This window comes from Scophthalmus maximus, chromosome 12 (assembly GCF_022379125.1).
Source record: "Scophthalmus maximus strain ysfricsl-2021 chromosome 12, ASM2237912v1, whole genome shotgun sequence".
In the NCBI taxonomy this organism is placed as follows: Eukaryota; Metazoa; Chordata; class Actinopteri; order Pleuronectiformes; family Scophthalmidae; genus Scophthalmus; species Scophthalmus maximus.
In genome coordinates this window covers 3955478-3968908 of record NC_061526.1, presented here as the reverse complement: position 1 = coordinate 3968908, position 13431 = coordinate 3955478, and the positions used below count along the sequence as shown (strand labels likewise).

General features: G+C 43.4%; 2 protein-coding genes and 2 non-coding genes across 9 annotated transcripts; 1 reads left to right on the top strand and 3 right to left on the bottom strand.

Moving 5' to 3' along the window:
* Positions 1-55: 55 nt before the first annotated feature.
* On the bottom strand, positions 56-127 carry trnaa-cgc. The gene has a single exon. It is a non-coding gene; the product is annotated as a tRNA-Ala (tRNA).
* Positions 128-662: 535 nt separating this feature from the next.
* si:ch211-119e14.1 (spore wall protein 2) lies at positions 663-3775 on the bottom strand. 4 transcript variants are annotated; one of them, XM_047336543.1, is made up of 5 exons: positions 3517-3773; positions 3081-3304; positions 2530-2642; positions 2271-2395; positions 663-1703 (listed from the first exon to the last, which is right to left on the bottom strand). In XM_047336543.1, the coding sequence occupies exon 5, from the start codon at positions 1699-1701 to the stop codon at positions 1075-1077; it is 627 nt and encodes a 208-aa protein (XP_047192499.1). In that variant the 5' UTR covers positions 1702-1703; positions 2271-2395; positions 2530-2642; positions 3081-3304; positions 3517-3773; the 3' UTR covers positions 663-1074. The 4 variants fall into 4 exon arrangements, with proteins under 4 accessions (XP_047192499.1, XP_047192497.1, XP_047192498.1 ...); XM_047336541.1 differs by having other exon boundaries at positions 3507-3772; XM_047336542.1 differs by having other exon boundaries at positions 3081-3775.
* A 421-nt stretch (positions 3776-4196) lies between these two features.
* coro1b (coronin, actin binding protein, 1B) lies at positions 4197-12339 on the bottom strand. Of its 3 annotated transcripts, XM_035646485.2 has the most exons (13): positions 12090-12339; positions 11782-11936; positions 11594-11712; positions 10361-10566; positions 9987-10109; positions 9435-9564; positions 7597-7778; positions 7357-7476; positions 7039-7143; positions 6779-6924; positions 6222-6279; positions 5798-6136; positions 4197-5709 (listed from the first exon to the last, which is right to left on the bottom strand). In XM_035646485.2, the coding sequence occupies exons 3-13, from the start codon at positions 11637-11639 to the stop codon at positions 5587-5589; spliced, it is 1578 nt and encodes a 525-aa protein (XP_035502378.1). In that variant the 5' UTR covers positions 11640-11712; positions 11782-11936; positions 12090-12339; the 3' UTR covers positions 4197-5586. The 3 variants fall into 3 exon arrangements, with proteins under 3 accessions (XP_035502378.1, XP_035502388.1, XP_047192496.1); XM_035646495.2 differs by lacking the exon at positions 11594-11712 and having other exon boundaries at positions 12090-12338; XM_047336540.1 differs by lacking the exons at positions 11594-11712; positions 11782-11936.
* Positions 12340-13323: 984 nt separating this feature from the next.
* trnar-ucu lies at positions 13324-13411 on the top strand. The gene is given in 2 exon segments: positions 13324-13360; positions 13376-13411. It is a non-coding gene; the product is annotated as a tRNA-Arg (tRNA).
* Positions 13412-13431: the final 20 nt, after the last annotated feature.

Below are 13431 nucleotides of genomic sequence, written 5' to 3'. Positions count from 1 at the left end.
TAAATTTTCACTTGACGTAAAAAAAACAAACCAAAAAAACAGTGACGTAAAAGAGTGGAGATGCCGGGGATTGAACCCGGGACCTCATACATGCGAAGCATGCGCTCTACCACTGAGCTACATCCCCATTGGACAGAAGGGGCATCATTTACCTTTTTATACGATGTGTACTTTCTGATGTTTGGCGAATACCGTGTACAATAATACACAGGAAGAATCAAGGGGATGCCAAATGTGTACTTTTAAGTTAGTATTTCTTAAGTTTATTTTTTAATACAAGACTTCTATGATATGAACACTTCTTCCACCTCTGGAAAACAGGGAACTATATATATATGCCATATATGCCTGAACAGTGATGATATATAAAACTTAATTAAATGTTTTTAGAGTACAGTCAACATATGATTTCTGTTGATCTTTTCATAAAGGTGACAAACTATTTTTTACTAAACATTCGGCAACAATGTGAAGTGTGTTAAGTTCCCAGAGCCCCACCCAAAATATTCAGTTCACAATTGAGGAACTTGAACCATTTGCGTTTTATAATTTTTGCATTGAAACTGACATGAATGTTCAATCGATTGTCAAAATAGTTGCCTGTTAATTTACACGTCAAGTGACTTATTGTTTCGTATAACTTTAAGTAAGAAGAAGGAGAATTTAAAGTCAGTTTTTATTTTAATGTAAATTAGGGGCGGAAAAAATTAAAAGCTTCTTTTTTTTCAAAACAATTTACACACCACAACATACAGCAAACTGAAGGCTGACATAATAATGCAAAGTCAGATTTTTTGACTTACAGTCAGTAACACATGATAAAAACGAAAACTCTTACACAAACACTGCAGCCCTGCATATTAATAATAGCTTCATTCATCAGTCAGCTTTTTAACGTGATGCCACAACAGGGAATACTAAATGCTCCTAAAGGCTGATTCCTGTATTGTCAAGACTGTTTGTCGGAAAAAAAGTAAAGAAAACATAAGTAAAGGATGAGCATTTCTACACCAGAGTTGTGTCCCTGATATTTTCCTTAGACTTCTTTATATTTGAAACCTTCTCCTTCCGTCCTCATAGTGCCGTCACATCCTTGTAATGACCCTCGCCTCCCTCTTCTTCAGACCAAATGGCACTTCCAGAGAACTGCTTTAGATCTATCAACAATCCCGGCCCTCCGCTTGCCTCTCCTTTACCTCCCCCTTTTACCACTTTCTCCTCCTTTTCCCCCGCCTCTTCATTTACCTCCGCCTGGTCCATCAGCCCGGTTTGCTCCCCGGCCTCAGAACCCTCTGAACTTGATATTTCATGTGAGGTGTTGTCTCCGCCTCCCATTGTCTCGCCGCAGTCCTCCTCATCCCCCTGGTCCCCCCCGTCGCTGTCACTCCCCTGGCTATCGGCCCCCTCCTCCACCTGTCCCTCCTCGTCTTGGATTTCCTCTCCATACTCATCTGTATCGCTGTGAGGCCATAGCCGGACCCCGAGACGTGTCCCCAGAGCTAATGCAGCACCCCTCACCCGGTCCCTGACCCCTCCTTCCTTATACACCATGCGCCGGATGGTGTATTCTCCCTCAGCCTCCCTGTTCAACATCTTGTACAAGAAGATCAGCAAGAAAATCAGGCCCAATAGGCAGAAACAAAGGACCAGGACCGTCACGTTGTATTTTGGATGGTCATCTTTGGGTTTAGAGTGATCCATGCCTGAAGTGAAGACAGAAAAGATAATGTTTGTTGAGTGTTGTTGAGTTGGCATGGCACACATTTGACGCTGGGGTTTGTCAATTCCAATGTATCTGGTTTATTTTTATTTTTTTTAACATTTTGTGTACTAAACTTATTTGCTTAGCTAAGAAGACAACATAGAAAACTGTCAAAAACTGACCTAAACCTTTGGATTGGGTTAACTTCAAATTGAGCCTTCTTACTTACAGTCTTACCATCCAACTCTATGGAAAAGAGAGTGAAAATATTTCCCAAAATGTTGAACCTTCACTCTGAATCAGAATACTTTTGCATTTGGAAAAAAACTCCTTATGAGTTGTTTCGGCTCATAAGGAATAAGCAAAACAATGCAATGTGTGCAAAACAGGATCACATGATTTCAGAAAAATCTAATATTCATGTTTTTATTGTGGTATATATGTTTTTTCTGTTGCAGAGCACTATCCCACTTTTACCAGGGAGTCTGAATCCACTGCATCTTCTCAGAAAAATCCTCCAAATTTCAACAAGCCGTGAGTCAGATTATAATTCAGTAATGTACTGTACCTCTTCAGAAAATGCCACCCGCTTGCTGTCACGGTTGCAGGCTGGTTTGCTGTCGGACTCCTTGTGTTCAGAGCAGCAGTGAAGTTTGGATCAGAAGGAGATCCGCTGGTAAATTTACATTCAGGCTGTGGAAAAAAAAAAAGTAAACGAGTAAAGTCAGGACACGGAGCTTCTAGCTATACCTTTAGACGGATTAACATGGCATTGAATAATAGAAATAATTATGACTTAATCATCTGGGGAAAAATACAATACATACGTATTCTGGAGATGTAACAAGAAGTCTGTTTTGTCTTTTATCTTGTTGACTTTATAAGTGTCTGCATTGGAATGACAGGAAACTAGCAGACCGCTTACTGCATCGCTGGTTTCCTGTCAAAATGATAATTAAACCCGTGTCAGTCCCTTTGCTGTGGGTGGAAACTTTTTCTAGTCATGGTTGAGCAGACTTAGATGGCACATTAAGCAGCGCAACATTAAGGCTAAAAATACTAATAAGAAATTGAGTGAGTGCACTGTTGATGCAATTAAAGCTGAAATGCATGACGGCAACTGACCTGTGTGGAAAATGAATGCCTTCAATACTGCAATTATAAACCACTTCATACGTACGGCACAATGCACAATGGTTCAAGTGTTAAAAATATGAAATATTAATATGGAGCTTTAATTGTAAAGCAGGGCAGACAAACCATGAGGAATTTAGATAAGAAAAGACACACACAAAAAAAAAACGTGTGAAGCAGGAACTCGTGAAGAAGCTATTCAAAGTATTAAAAAACGAAAGGATATAAACTGTGAAATACTCACCGAAGGGTTGAGCAGGAGATGCCGCTTGTGGAAACTGACAGTGCCAGAACATGTAGACTAGTATGGACTGAGTGGTGACATTTACAGTAGTGAAGTGTGTGTGTGCATGTGTGTGTGTGTGTGTGTGTGTGTGTGTGAGGGGGGGGGGAGAAAGCGAGAAAGGGGACTTGTGCATGAAATGTGGTGAAGAAAAGCCATCGGAAACTCTTGGTGGAAGGTGGAGGCTGAAGGCGGCGTGAACAGATTGGAGACGAAAATCAAGCAGGGTGTGGTTAAAAGCACGGTTAAGGCCATTTGAAATATTCATTGAAAGAGGAAGAAGCACACATTTGAATTTGTTCCACTGCAAAGTTGACTTCCATCACTTTGAGTCTGCAGCACAGGTGCCGGTTCTTATTCTGCATTTCAACAACATACATACTTTACCTCAATTCACCTAATAGGTATAAGCACGCGATGAAGTGGTTTCCTGTGACCCGTTTCAACCGTGCATGTCAGTGGCTTGTGATAACCGCTCCTCGCAGTTCTGCAGCAGAGAAGGTGACGATGCCGGGGTCTGTGGAAGTATCACATTTTCTAAGTCACCTGAGCCCAACAAAACTAAAACCTGGTCCACAAAATATCTTTGCAGCTGCTAAAGATTGGAACCTATCAGAGGAATGCACCGAGTTCAAAAGCTGCACAAGCGACTGTGAAACAAGCCAGCCACATCCTGTTTCTGCTTCAGTGGCCGTGGCAGCCGCAGCCCCAACACCTACTAACAAGGACAGCAACTGTATTTCTCAGCGAGAGAATGAGCAAAATTATAATTTGCAGATGAGGGAGTAGCTGTGAAATTTGTGATGAAATATTTCACAAGTTTGAGCCCAGTTGAGATGCCAGGAATTATTTCCGTCTTGTTTTGTGTTCTTACATTTTCCACATGGAAGAAAAAGAGAAGGTTTTCTTCGCTCTTCTCCTTTACGAGTTAAAAAGCAGCAGCTGCTTGACAATCTGTCACTACAGTCAATATACAATATACACCATTCAAGCAAAACTTGACCTAGAAGTAACCACAGATATTTTATCACAAACAGAACGTTTCTTGGTGCGAATAAAAACGCCATTCAGTTTATACAAAGGAGGAATGGATATTTATTGAGCTTTCACAATGCAGTCTCGTTTAAAATGCTACCGGTTTTACAATTAGTGTTAAGAAGTTAGTGCAGAAAGAAATATAAATTAAAAATTGTAGTAATAAAGGGAAAATGACGATGTGGAATGTACCATTGTTGCACTATAGTTGACTGATGGACAGGGAATACATTAGTGCCTCAAAATTGTAATGGCAAAAAACACAAAACAAAACAAAAAATATATATATATTTTTTTTTATACCATCACAAATGCAAACTGTAGAAAATGCATGTTCCCATGAACTTCCTCTTTATTATGGCCGCAAACACCTGATGATGACTGAAAACAAGTGTTAGTGTTATATCTGCATATAATAAGAAGTAGGCCCCCTGTCTGGTGGGCATCTTTCGTTTTAGCCGGCAGCTCTGAAAAAAATTCTCAGGAGAGGTGATGACTGACAGAAATGTAAGCCATGTCAAAAGAAAGGTAAAGAGGCAAGTATAACTGTGTATTTATATCTGAATGATGATGTGGACCGACAGCTTGCCTCGTGATGTTACAGAAATCCTGACATCATGAGGTAACAAAATCACATGTTACCCTTTTTCATCGACTGCAAAGACTACACAGAATCACAAGACACACAAATATTGAGCGACACTCTCATCAGCTATCATTCACACAAATCTCTCCGTCAAGGTCGCGATTTGTTCACCAGAAGACTTTCCTACCGTCAACCTCACACACAGTGTCCTACAAGGAAATAGTAAAACAAAGCACAAAGTCACAAGATGAGTTAACAATTGAGGGGCTGATATGACATCACTGTATAGCAGCTTCAACTACCTGATCAAATAGCCCTAATGCTTACAACTGTGAGTGCTTCAGAGAAAAGAAAGAAAAGAAAAATCCTATTAGAGGTACTTCATTTGCTAAAGAATGTGAACCTTCATACGTTTTAATAAAATGCTTGTTCCTAGCTTGTGCATTAAATAATTTGAGGCAATGGTGCCACTGTAACCTCCTTCAAGGCCCATCAAAATTAACTCATGGAATTTGCAAAGTTCAAAGCCGCACTATATGCACCACCAAACAGCTGCTACTACACTCCCTCATAAAACCAAACATTGTCTCACTGTGGGATTTCACTCTATGCAGATGACACCCTGCTCTCAAACACAATCTGCAAAACGATCACAGAAACAAATTGTGGTCTGGTTTTCATTACAATAGTCGACTCTGTGTTGTAAGCCTGTGTGATTTACGGCTAATTGCTACTGTACACTACATTCTCTCACTGACACAGCTCAAGGTATAGTTGATCCGAGTAAGGCTATGGACTACGGATTTAGTAGGAGTGCCCTCTGAATGTAGTGAATCTCCTGCTTCCTCATACGTCCCCGTCTTCGATCCGAGCCAGCTGCCTCTCCAGCAACTCGATTCGCTGGCTCTGGGCGAGCACGACGGCGCGCAGAGCCTTCATTTCTGCCAGCAACTCGTTCAACAGGTCGTCCTGAGAGGAGAGAAGTAACACGTCAGAAACATAACTCTAATTAAGAGAAACATTAGTGAGGTCGAGAAGTCTCATTTTATCAGCTCACCTCTCTCTTCGGCCTCTCACTATTTCCATCCGTGTCTCTCATGGCTACTCGCGGCTGTGGCGCCTCTTCTTCCGTCTCCTTGGTGGCACAGGCGGGTGTCGCCGTGGGAGCCGCCACATGGCCTGTTGAAGGCGGGGTAGCCCCAGTACCAGAGTCCTGTGAGGCGAGCTTGGGCTTGCTCCTGAGGATGTCTCTGTGCTTGGATGGATGGGTCGTGTACCCGCCACTCAGGGAGACCAACAGCGGCGGTGCATCCTGCCCGGCGATCCATTCGTCAGCCAGGAGAGCCGGCTCCATGCTGGCGGTGTCCGGGTAAAGGTCTCCCTGGAACAAATCTGACTGGGGAGGCAGGATGGAGTTGGGGTGAATAAGTGAAGTGTTTTTATAGTTTCCCACATGGATAGATTTCCCGTTCATGGCTTACCTTCCGTGGTACAGTCATAGAGATGGGTTCCACTTTCCTTTCATGCAGTTTGTAGAATCTACAAAAGAGCAGGGAATTAAAAATGAAGTCTTCCCCAAGAATGCATTTAGTCTTCTGACTTCCCTATGATGCCTGTGCCCCTAAGTCTCAAGTCCATCAATACCTACAGTAGATGTAAATCTTCAACAATGGTCATAACTATATAGTTTCAGATCGTAAAAAAGGGTTCAGTGACTTCCTGCAGGGCACTGTTGTACTTGGCAAATGTTACTCGAACTGTAGTAGTAGTACAGGATTTTCAAATGTGGATTAGTACACATTTTGGAATATTTACACCAGGTGTATGCAAAAAGTGTGGCCCACTAATGAGCGTAAGATGTGGACAACGATGGCGGTTTTCCAGCACAGAGAAATAAAATATTAGGATTTTGGGGGAAAACGGACAATACTTGTTTGTGGGGTAAATTGGTGGTTTTTAGACTTTTCATTGACTTCATTGACAAGAAGTAAAAGACATAATTGCAACAGCCTCACCTGACTAAACATACTGTACATACCTGGCAATTTCACACTTGTTGACGTCCACACCTCTTTTACTAAGGAAGCCCGCCCCTCTCTGCGGCTCCTTGCTGCTGAATAAGCTGAGGAAGTGAACGTACGGGGATTCATCGGTCACCTCAAAATACCGGATGGTGCAGTCTCCCTACAAAAAAAAAAAACAGAAGATAAAAAAAAATGAAAACGAGTGCATGGTAAACCAAACTAAATATTGCCAGCTGGGTGAATTTGTGTTTGTCATACAGTTCTGAGTCTATACCTTTCCGCACAGGTAGACCATGTTGGTGTCAGGGTCATAGAAGGGCAGAAGAACTCCATTACTTGTGTCCATTTCTTGTACAGCCATTGGCTCTGAGAGATCTTTCTGTAAAACAAAATATATTGCTATGATACTTATCATAATTGCTCACAAATGTCCATCCAACCCAAACCAACCTTTACTTTCAGGACCGCTAAATAAGGGACATGCTATTTCCTGCACTGGGACCGAACACTGGCACCGAAAGCAAATTGTGCGCATCAGAATTTCCCAACATTGATGTCAAACCTTGGGGTACTTGTAACAAAAGAGACCCACCATATCCCATAATGCCAGCTGTCTCTCACTCATACGGCTGAAGCCGGTGGTCAGGATCTTCCCATCCGAGAGGAACACGGCTCTCATAGGCCTGGTACCGTCGTGGACCTTCTCTTTGACCTGGTACAACAATTAGAGACAAAGGATAATGCTGTCAGGATGTGTCCGTGCATGATGCGCAATTGTACACCCTCTTTGGTAATCAAATCACTTGCACGCACTGCAAAAATTCTAAATAACCTTGAGGACGACGTTTCTTCGTGGGTCAATGACGCGCAGGGCCTTGTCTTTGCAGACGGTGCAGACAGCGCTGCCATCCTTATTCCAGCTGACGCTGTAGATCAGGTCTGGATGGGCGTCGCTCAGCTGGTACACGAGCTCCCCCGTCCCCACGTTCCACACACAAATGACGTTATCACAGCCTAAAGAGGGAGTCAAAGATAAGGCAGAGAGAGGCTAGTCCAGAGGAGTACAAAATACATGTCCAGCATAAATACTCATGTTTTTGATTCTATTATATAGCACTACAGTATTTTGTAGAAAGGCAGCTCATGGTGTTCAGTCGGAGTTCAGGAGACAGGCAATGCAATTAATTGACATTGAGTAGATTGGTGTCTAGGTGACCGGACTGATCTGCTGGGTTTAGGAACAGAGGCTGTCTGATCATCAAGGTCATCAAGTGCTTTGGATGCTAAGATGTCAGATTAGTATGGTTCTGACAGGCAGCGGAGGTTCTCCGAGGACGACAGCAACGAGCACAGATTGAATTGCGGAGGACGCAGACAGAGGACACATAAAGGCGACGTTTTTATAGATGTGGAGTGGGACACAAGTCATTTGGCGCCTGATTGCAGAGATCTGGGAAATTTTCCTGTAGGGACAAGTCCCCGGGGTTAATTATTATACTAACCTTGAGCTGTTTTATAGCAGCGTGTTTGTGCTTTGCTGTATGTCGCTCTCACGTAGTATTTGAGTGAACAGGGCTTGTAGTGTGGCCTGTATGCAAATACAGGGTGAGAAAAGATGATGGCAACTGCTGGCTCCTAAAGAGACAAAATGGAGCACTGATACTACTGTAGCAAGCAGAATTCATATGCCCACTACCCACACTTGCTATTTACCTTTCTCTGATTGTTAACACGTAGCAGTTACCCTGCTAAGTTTGTAGCCAGCAGTTGTCTCAATTATTCGAAGGGTTCGGAATTTTTTTTTAATCTGTGTCACACCCAGATGATAAGATCACTTTTGAGCGTTTTTAATTCTTGACTAACAATATCTTAAACATGCACGTTTCACAAACTTTCACTTTCAATGCCATAAATAAGTAATGCTCCAGAGAAATCACTTGAGATATTAAGTCTTTAGGGGCTTCAATATAGTTTCCTGCTGTTTATTTAAGGGAGGGGGCTCAAAGGCGACGCGTGCTTGTATGGCGAAGTAAAGCCATTCTGTTGACGCGGAGGCTTTGTTCTGCTTTGTTAAGTGTTGGTTCTAGATATGTTGGCCTTGTAAAAGCGTCATCAATATAGTTCGTCAATATGTCCCCTCTGGCTACACAAACAACAGAGAGCAAGGCACCTCCTCGTGAGATAACAAGCAGCTCACACTGGTTTAACATGAATTGACATTGAAGCGTGCCTCTAATTCGTTGCACGCGTGTAGACATTTGTGGAATGTAATTGAATCCAGTGCAGTGCAGTTGCAGCAAAGTGTAATTATTTTTCAGGTTTATCAGGTTGAGCATGCACTGCATGCTTCGAATTGTATTTTGCCTGGCTGTCACCGAACACGGTACGATTAGAACTGTTCTACCACTCTCACTGCTTACAAACAAATAGCTGTCTATCACTTTTATAGAAATATAACTCTCAACAATGATAAATAATGACATACAAGGATATAACCCACACGGCCGTACAGTTTCATTTATAAACCATGCTCTCAACGGTGCACATGTAAAAAACCCAGTGTCGGTGTAATCGATCTCAGTCATAATGGAAGTTGTCACAGACAATCCAAGCAGTTGTTTGTTATTTTGCAACCTATACGGGGAACCAGAATAGGAGGAATGGCGCTACCTGCAGTGAGGAGGATGTTGAAAGCAGTCGGGTGCCAAGCCAGGATGCCCACTCTTTTACTGTGACCCTCAAGGGTCACAATGGCCTCAGTCATTGGGCTTGTCAAGCCCCCGTCTGGGATCTGCCACACCTACAAACAGCAGGACACAACAGACGTTTGTTTAGACATGCAAGCATGCATTAATAGACGATGTCATCAAATTTCCGTGCCATGAAATTCGCTGAAAGAATTTGTTCTCGGTCACAGAAAAGAAAAAAAAAACATGATCCACAGCCACAGAGGCACTTCCCCCCCAAATTTTTTTTCAAACAAATCCATTAAGCTTCTCTGGATTTACTGCATGTGAAAGAAATTAGCGCAATCGGCTTCTCCGATCTTTCGAGATGTTTTCTTTTTGTAGCCAAAATGAAATAAAATTGCATTTACATCACACGGGCAGTTTTTCAAAAGCATTAAAGGTGGATTTCTTCCTTTTAAGTGAGACAGCAATGTCACAAGCAACCAGCAGCCTTTCAAAAAAAAAAAAAACAACCTTCAGACTGTACAGCTACCTTTACTGTGCAGTCCTCGGAGGCACTTGCGATGATATTGTCATCGTGGGGCGACCACTGGATGTCCAGCACCGGCGCCGCGTGGCCGCACACCGTCGGACAGGACTGATCAATTCTGCCGCTCTGCGGGAGGAACGGAAAGTTAAATTGTGACACAACTCGCTAGAGAAATCTTTAACATATTACAGGACTATAACCTTTGTCCACTATTTGTCTTGGATCTGTTGAAGTGCTGAATAGGCGTCAGCCATATATGGAGTAGGAAAAATGCTTCTAGTGGCAGAATGGAAGACGGGAAACTAGACCGAGGCTTTTAAGAAAATATTGATCTACAGTTTATCTGATGCCGGATGTGACGCAGCAGACGGTCCCACCTTGTTGATCGGAACGACGAGGAAGGCTCCCCCTCCGCCCGATTCGATGATCACGGCGATGAATTTGGGGTTGACCGCGCAGAGGGACGTGTCCCACGTCACGCGGGACACCCTGACGTCGTCGATGCAGTGCTCGGCCTTCCACGCCTGAGCGAAAACATGGCGGAACTTGCTCTGCCTGACGACACCTCGTCGGAAAGACATCGCTGCGGAGGAGGAAAGAAATCATTGGTTAGTCGCGGCCCCGGAATGATCTACCTGAACCGTAAAAGAACAAATGAGCTGCAGACGACGGTGTATCGCAGTTCAATCTTTTGAGACCATAAAACTCTCAATTCAAAAGCACTATGTTCATTACTTCAGAAGCTAAATCTGTCAGAAAAGGCTTTCGCTTGTCTATTACCCTTTATACTGGAAATTCACACAGGCATTTGTTTATTAAGATAACAGAACAGAAATCCATAATGTAGACGCTGTTAAAGTCACTCCCGATGACAATCGGGTCTTCCTCTACTTTCTTCTGCTATTGAGTGGGAAATGTATATGAATTATATTTCAAGCCATGAGAAATTAACAGAGACCAAAATTTGAAATCGCAATAAATGATGTGGCAAAAACATGCACAATATACACCACTGCATTATGTCCAGTAACCTGATCCTGTTACCCGTTATATGTGTACATCTTACTATACATGCTTTGTTAAAATGGTGTCTCTCGTCATTTTAGATCCCCCCCCCCCCCAAAAAAAGATAATCACATGAAGTATGTAATATCTTTCTGCACCAGTGTCCAGTTGACACCATCGTACATTCTCCTGTTCTACGGTCAAGTCCCCAACATCTTTACATCCTCCATGAGACAAATCCATTCGTTCACACTGTGGGATCTGTCCTGAAAAAAAAGTACAGTCAGGCTCCAGTGGACAAAAGGGCACGATCCGCCTGAGACCAAAACATGCCAGAGGCATCCGAGAGGGGGGGGGGGGGGGGGGGGGCAGGGGGAGCCAGTAACCCCACACGACATCTACCCAACGCTGCACAGTCGCCAAAGCAAAGCAATTTTTTTTCAATAGCGGGTATGCGGGATGCGATCTACTGTACATTCTGCTTTGCAAAGATGAAACTGATCGAAGAGGAACCAAAGACTGAAGATCCACATCCATAGGCATTCGAGGGCTGTGTTGCCACTGAATCATTAGACATTTAACATCCATGCCTCTTTGCTTTTTACCTTCTTTTTTTGGGGGGGGGTTTTGACCATCTGATATTATTGCCATCAGCGCACAATACAAAGACGCGGTTCCGTCATTCGGGTGTAACAAAGGACGTAGTTCATTCCACGGGGAGACACTGCAAGGAAACGACAGGGGTTGTTGTGATTCTTCTGGGGGGTTTTTTTTCCCGAGGATAATGGCGTACCTGGCTTCGGAGCAGCCCCTCTCTCTTTATTGGGGAAAAGAGATCGCCAGAGACTCGGGCGTGACGGGAGGAGGCCAATACAATAATCCGTCGCCAGCAGCAGTAACTTAATCCTCTCCCGTGTCCAGGCAGGCGTTCACGTCGACTGCGCAGACCTACAATAACATTAGAACATAAAAAAAAAAGAAAAGAAAAAAAAAGACCCATCCCGCATTGTCATAAAGCATGTTTAGGTTGTTGTTGTGTTTTTTTTTTCTATGGGCTTGTCGGTAATCACGCAAGTGAGCGATGCGTTTTAAGAGCCTGACCTGGTGGAGCATGTCCCGTGCCGATGCATCGACATGAACGGAGGCCGGCTGAGTGGAATGATGATGATGATGATGATGATGATGGTGTGAGTGTGTGTGAAGGGATGCAGACGCTGTTCGCTCCGTCCTCCTTTTCCCCCCCACAAACGACTGTTTTGTAGCTCGAGCAGAATCCCAGACACTTCCGCTCCTGGCAGGATGCGTCAGAGACACGCAGGAGTCAAGAGGGTTCTCATCCGGTTACATCCCCGTACGCCAGGCCAGACCGGATGTAGACGCGGCCGCAGAACGGAACTGCCCATTTAGTGCACGTAATGCGCATGCGTGAAACGATTTCAACTTGTATGCTACTTTTTGGAAAACGCGTCGACTTTATAAATTCCATACAATACGTTGACAGGTTTATGTAGGCTAGTGGTTACTTTTTCTGTTGTAAATCAAACAACCAACAGTAAATACGAGTACAGCTGAAATAATTATGTTTTTGACAAATGTTTGATAATTTTTTTAGGGGTCTTTTTTTTTGCCAAACATTTCACGGTTTCACAGCAACTCAGATGTGACAATAGAAATAATTTATTTATATGTTATTTTGAAATATATATATATATGTGTACGAAGACTGAAGATCCACATCATAGGTATTCGAGGGCTGTGTTGCCATATGTTTGACAATTTATTTGTATTGACAACGGCTGTTTATATTAATATTTACCTAGTAGTTTCTAAATGTCAGTCAGAAGTTATCAACTTTATTCGTTAATTCCATTCGGCAGCCGCAATTTTCTCCAGGAACTCAATGTCGATTGGTCAATTTTTGGTAGCTTGACGGGCGAATCTTGGTAGAGATGGAAGCACTGAGGGGTAATTGCAAATCCCGAACCCTGGTTACAACCACGACTGAAACGTGATTGGCTAGTCGCTACCAAGAATTACCTCAATTTCAGTGACTGCAGACTGTGTCGAAGTTCTGACGGTCCTCTAGCGCCGCTGACGGTCCTCTAGCGCCGCCTCGTGTCCAGTATGGCGCACGGCAGGCTCATTATTTGTTCCACGCGATGCTTTTCTCCGAAGCAGAGGTGTTTTTGCAGGGCAAAATGTAATTGAATACAATGTACACGAACCCAAATCACTTCATAGTCGACTGATAGGAACTGTAGAGTTTTTATTAATTCCCATAACATCCATTTAGAGTTTGGTTTAAATACCATCGGCTTCCACGTGTGCAACAAGTGGCTCCGTGGCGCAATGGATAGCGCATTGGACTTCTAGGAATTGAAGCAGCAATTCAAAGGTTGTGGGTTCGAGTCCCACCGGAGTCGCATTTTTCGCTCGCTCACTT

Excerpts from the sequence above, each read along its gene's own strand:
- si:ch211-119e14.1 (XM_047336542.1), bottom strand. The coding sequence starts at position 1,701 with ATGGATCACTCTAAACCCAAAGATGACCATCCAAAATACAACGTGACG.
- coro1b (XM_035646485.2), bottom strand. The coding sequence starts at position 11,639 with ATGGCAATAATATCAGATGGTCAAAACCCCCCCCCAAAAAAAGAAG. Across the intron at positions 7,477-7,596 it reads GAAGAAACGTCGTCCTCAAG|GTCAAAGAGAAGGTCCACGA; the intron begins GTTATTTAGAAT and ends TTGTTGTACCAG. Across the intron at positions 6,280-6,778 it reads AACAAGTGTGAAATTGCCAG|ATTCTACAAACTGCATGAAA; the intron begins GTATGTACAGTA and ends GCTCTTTTGTAG.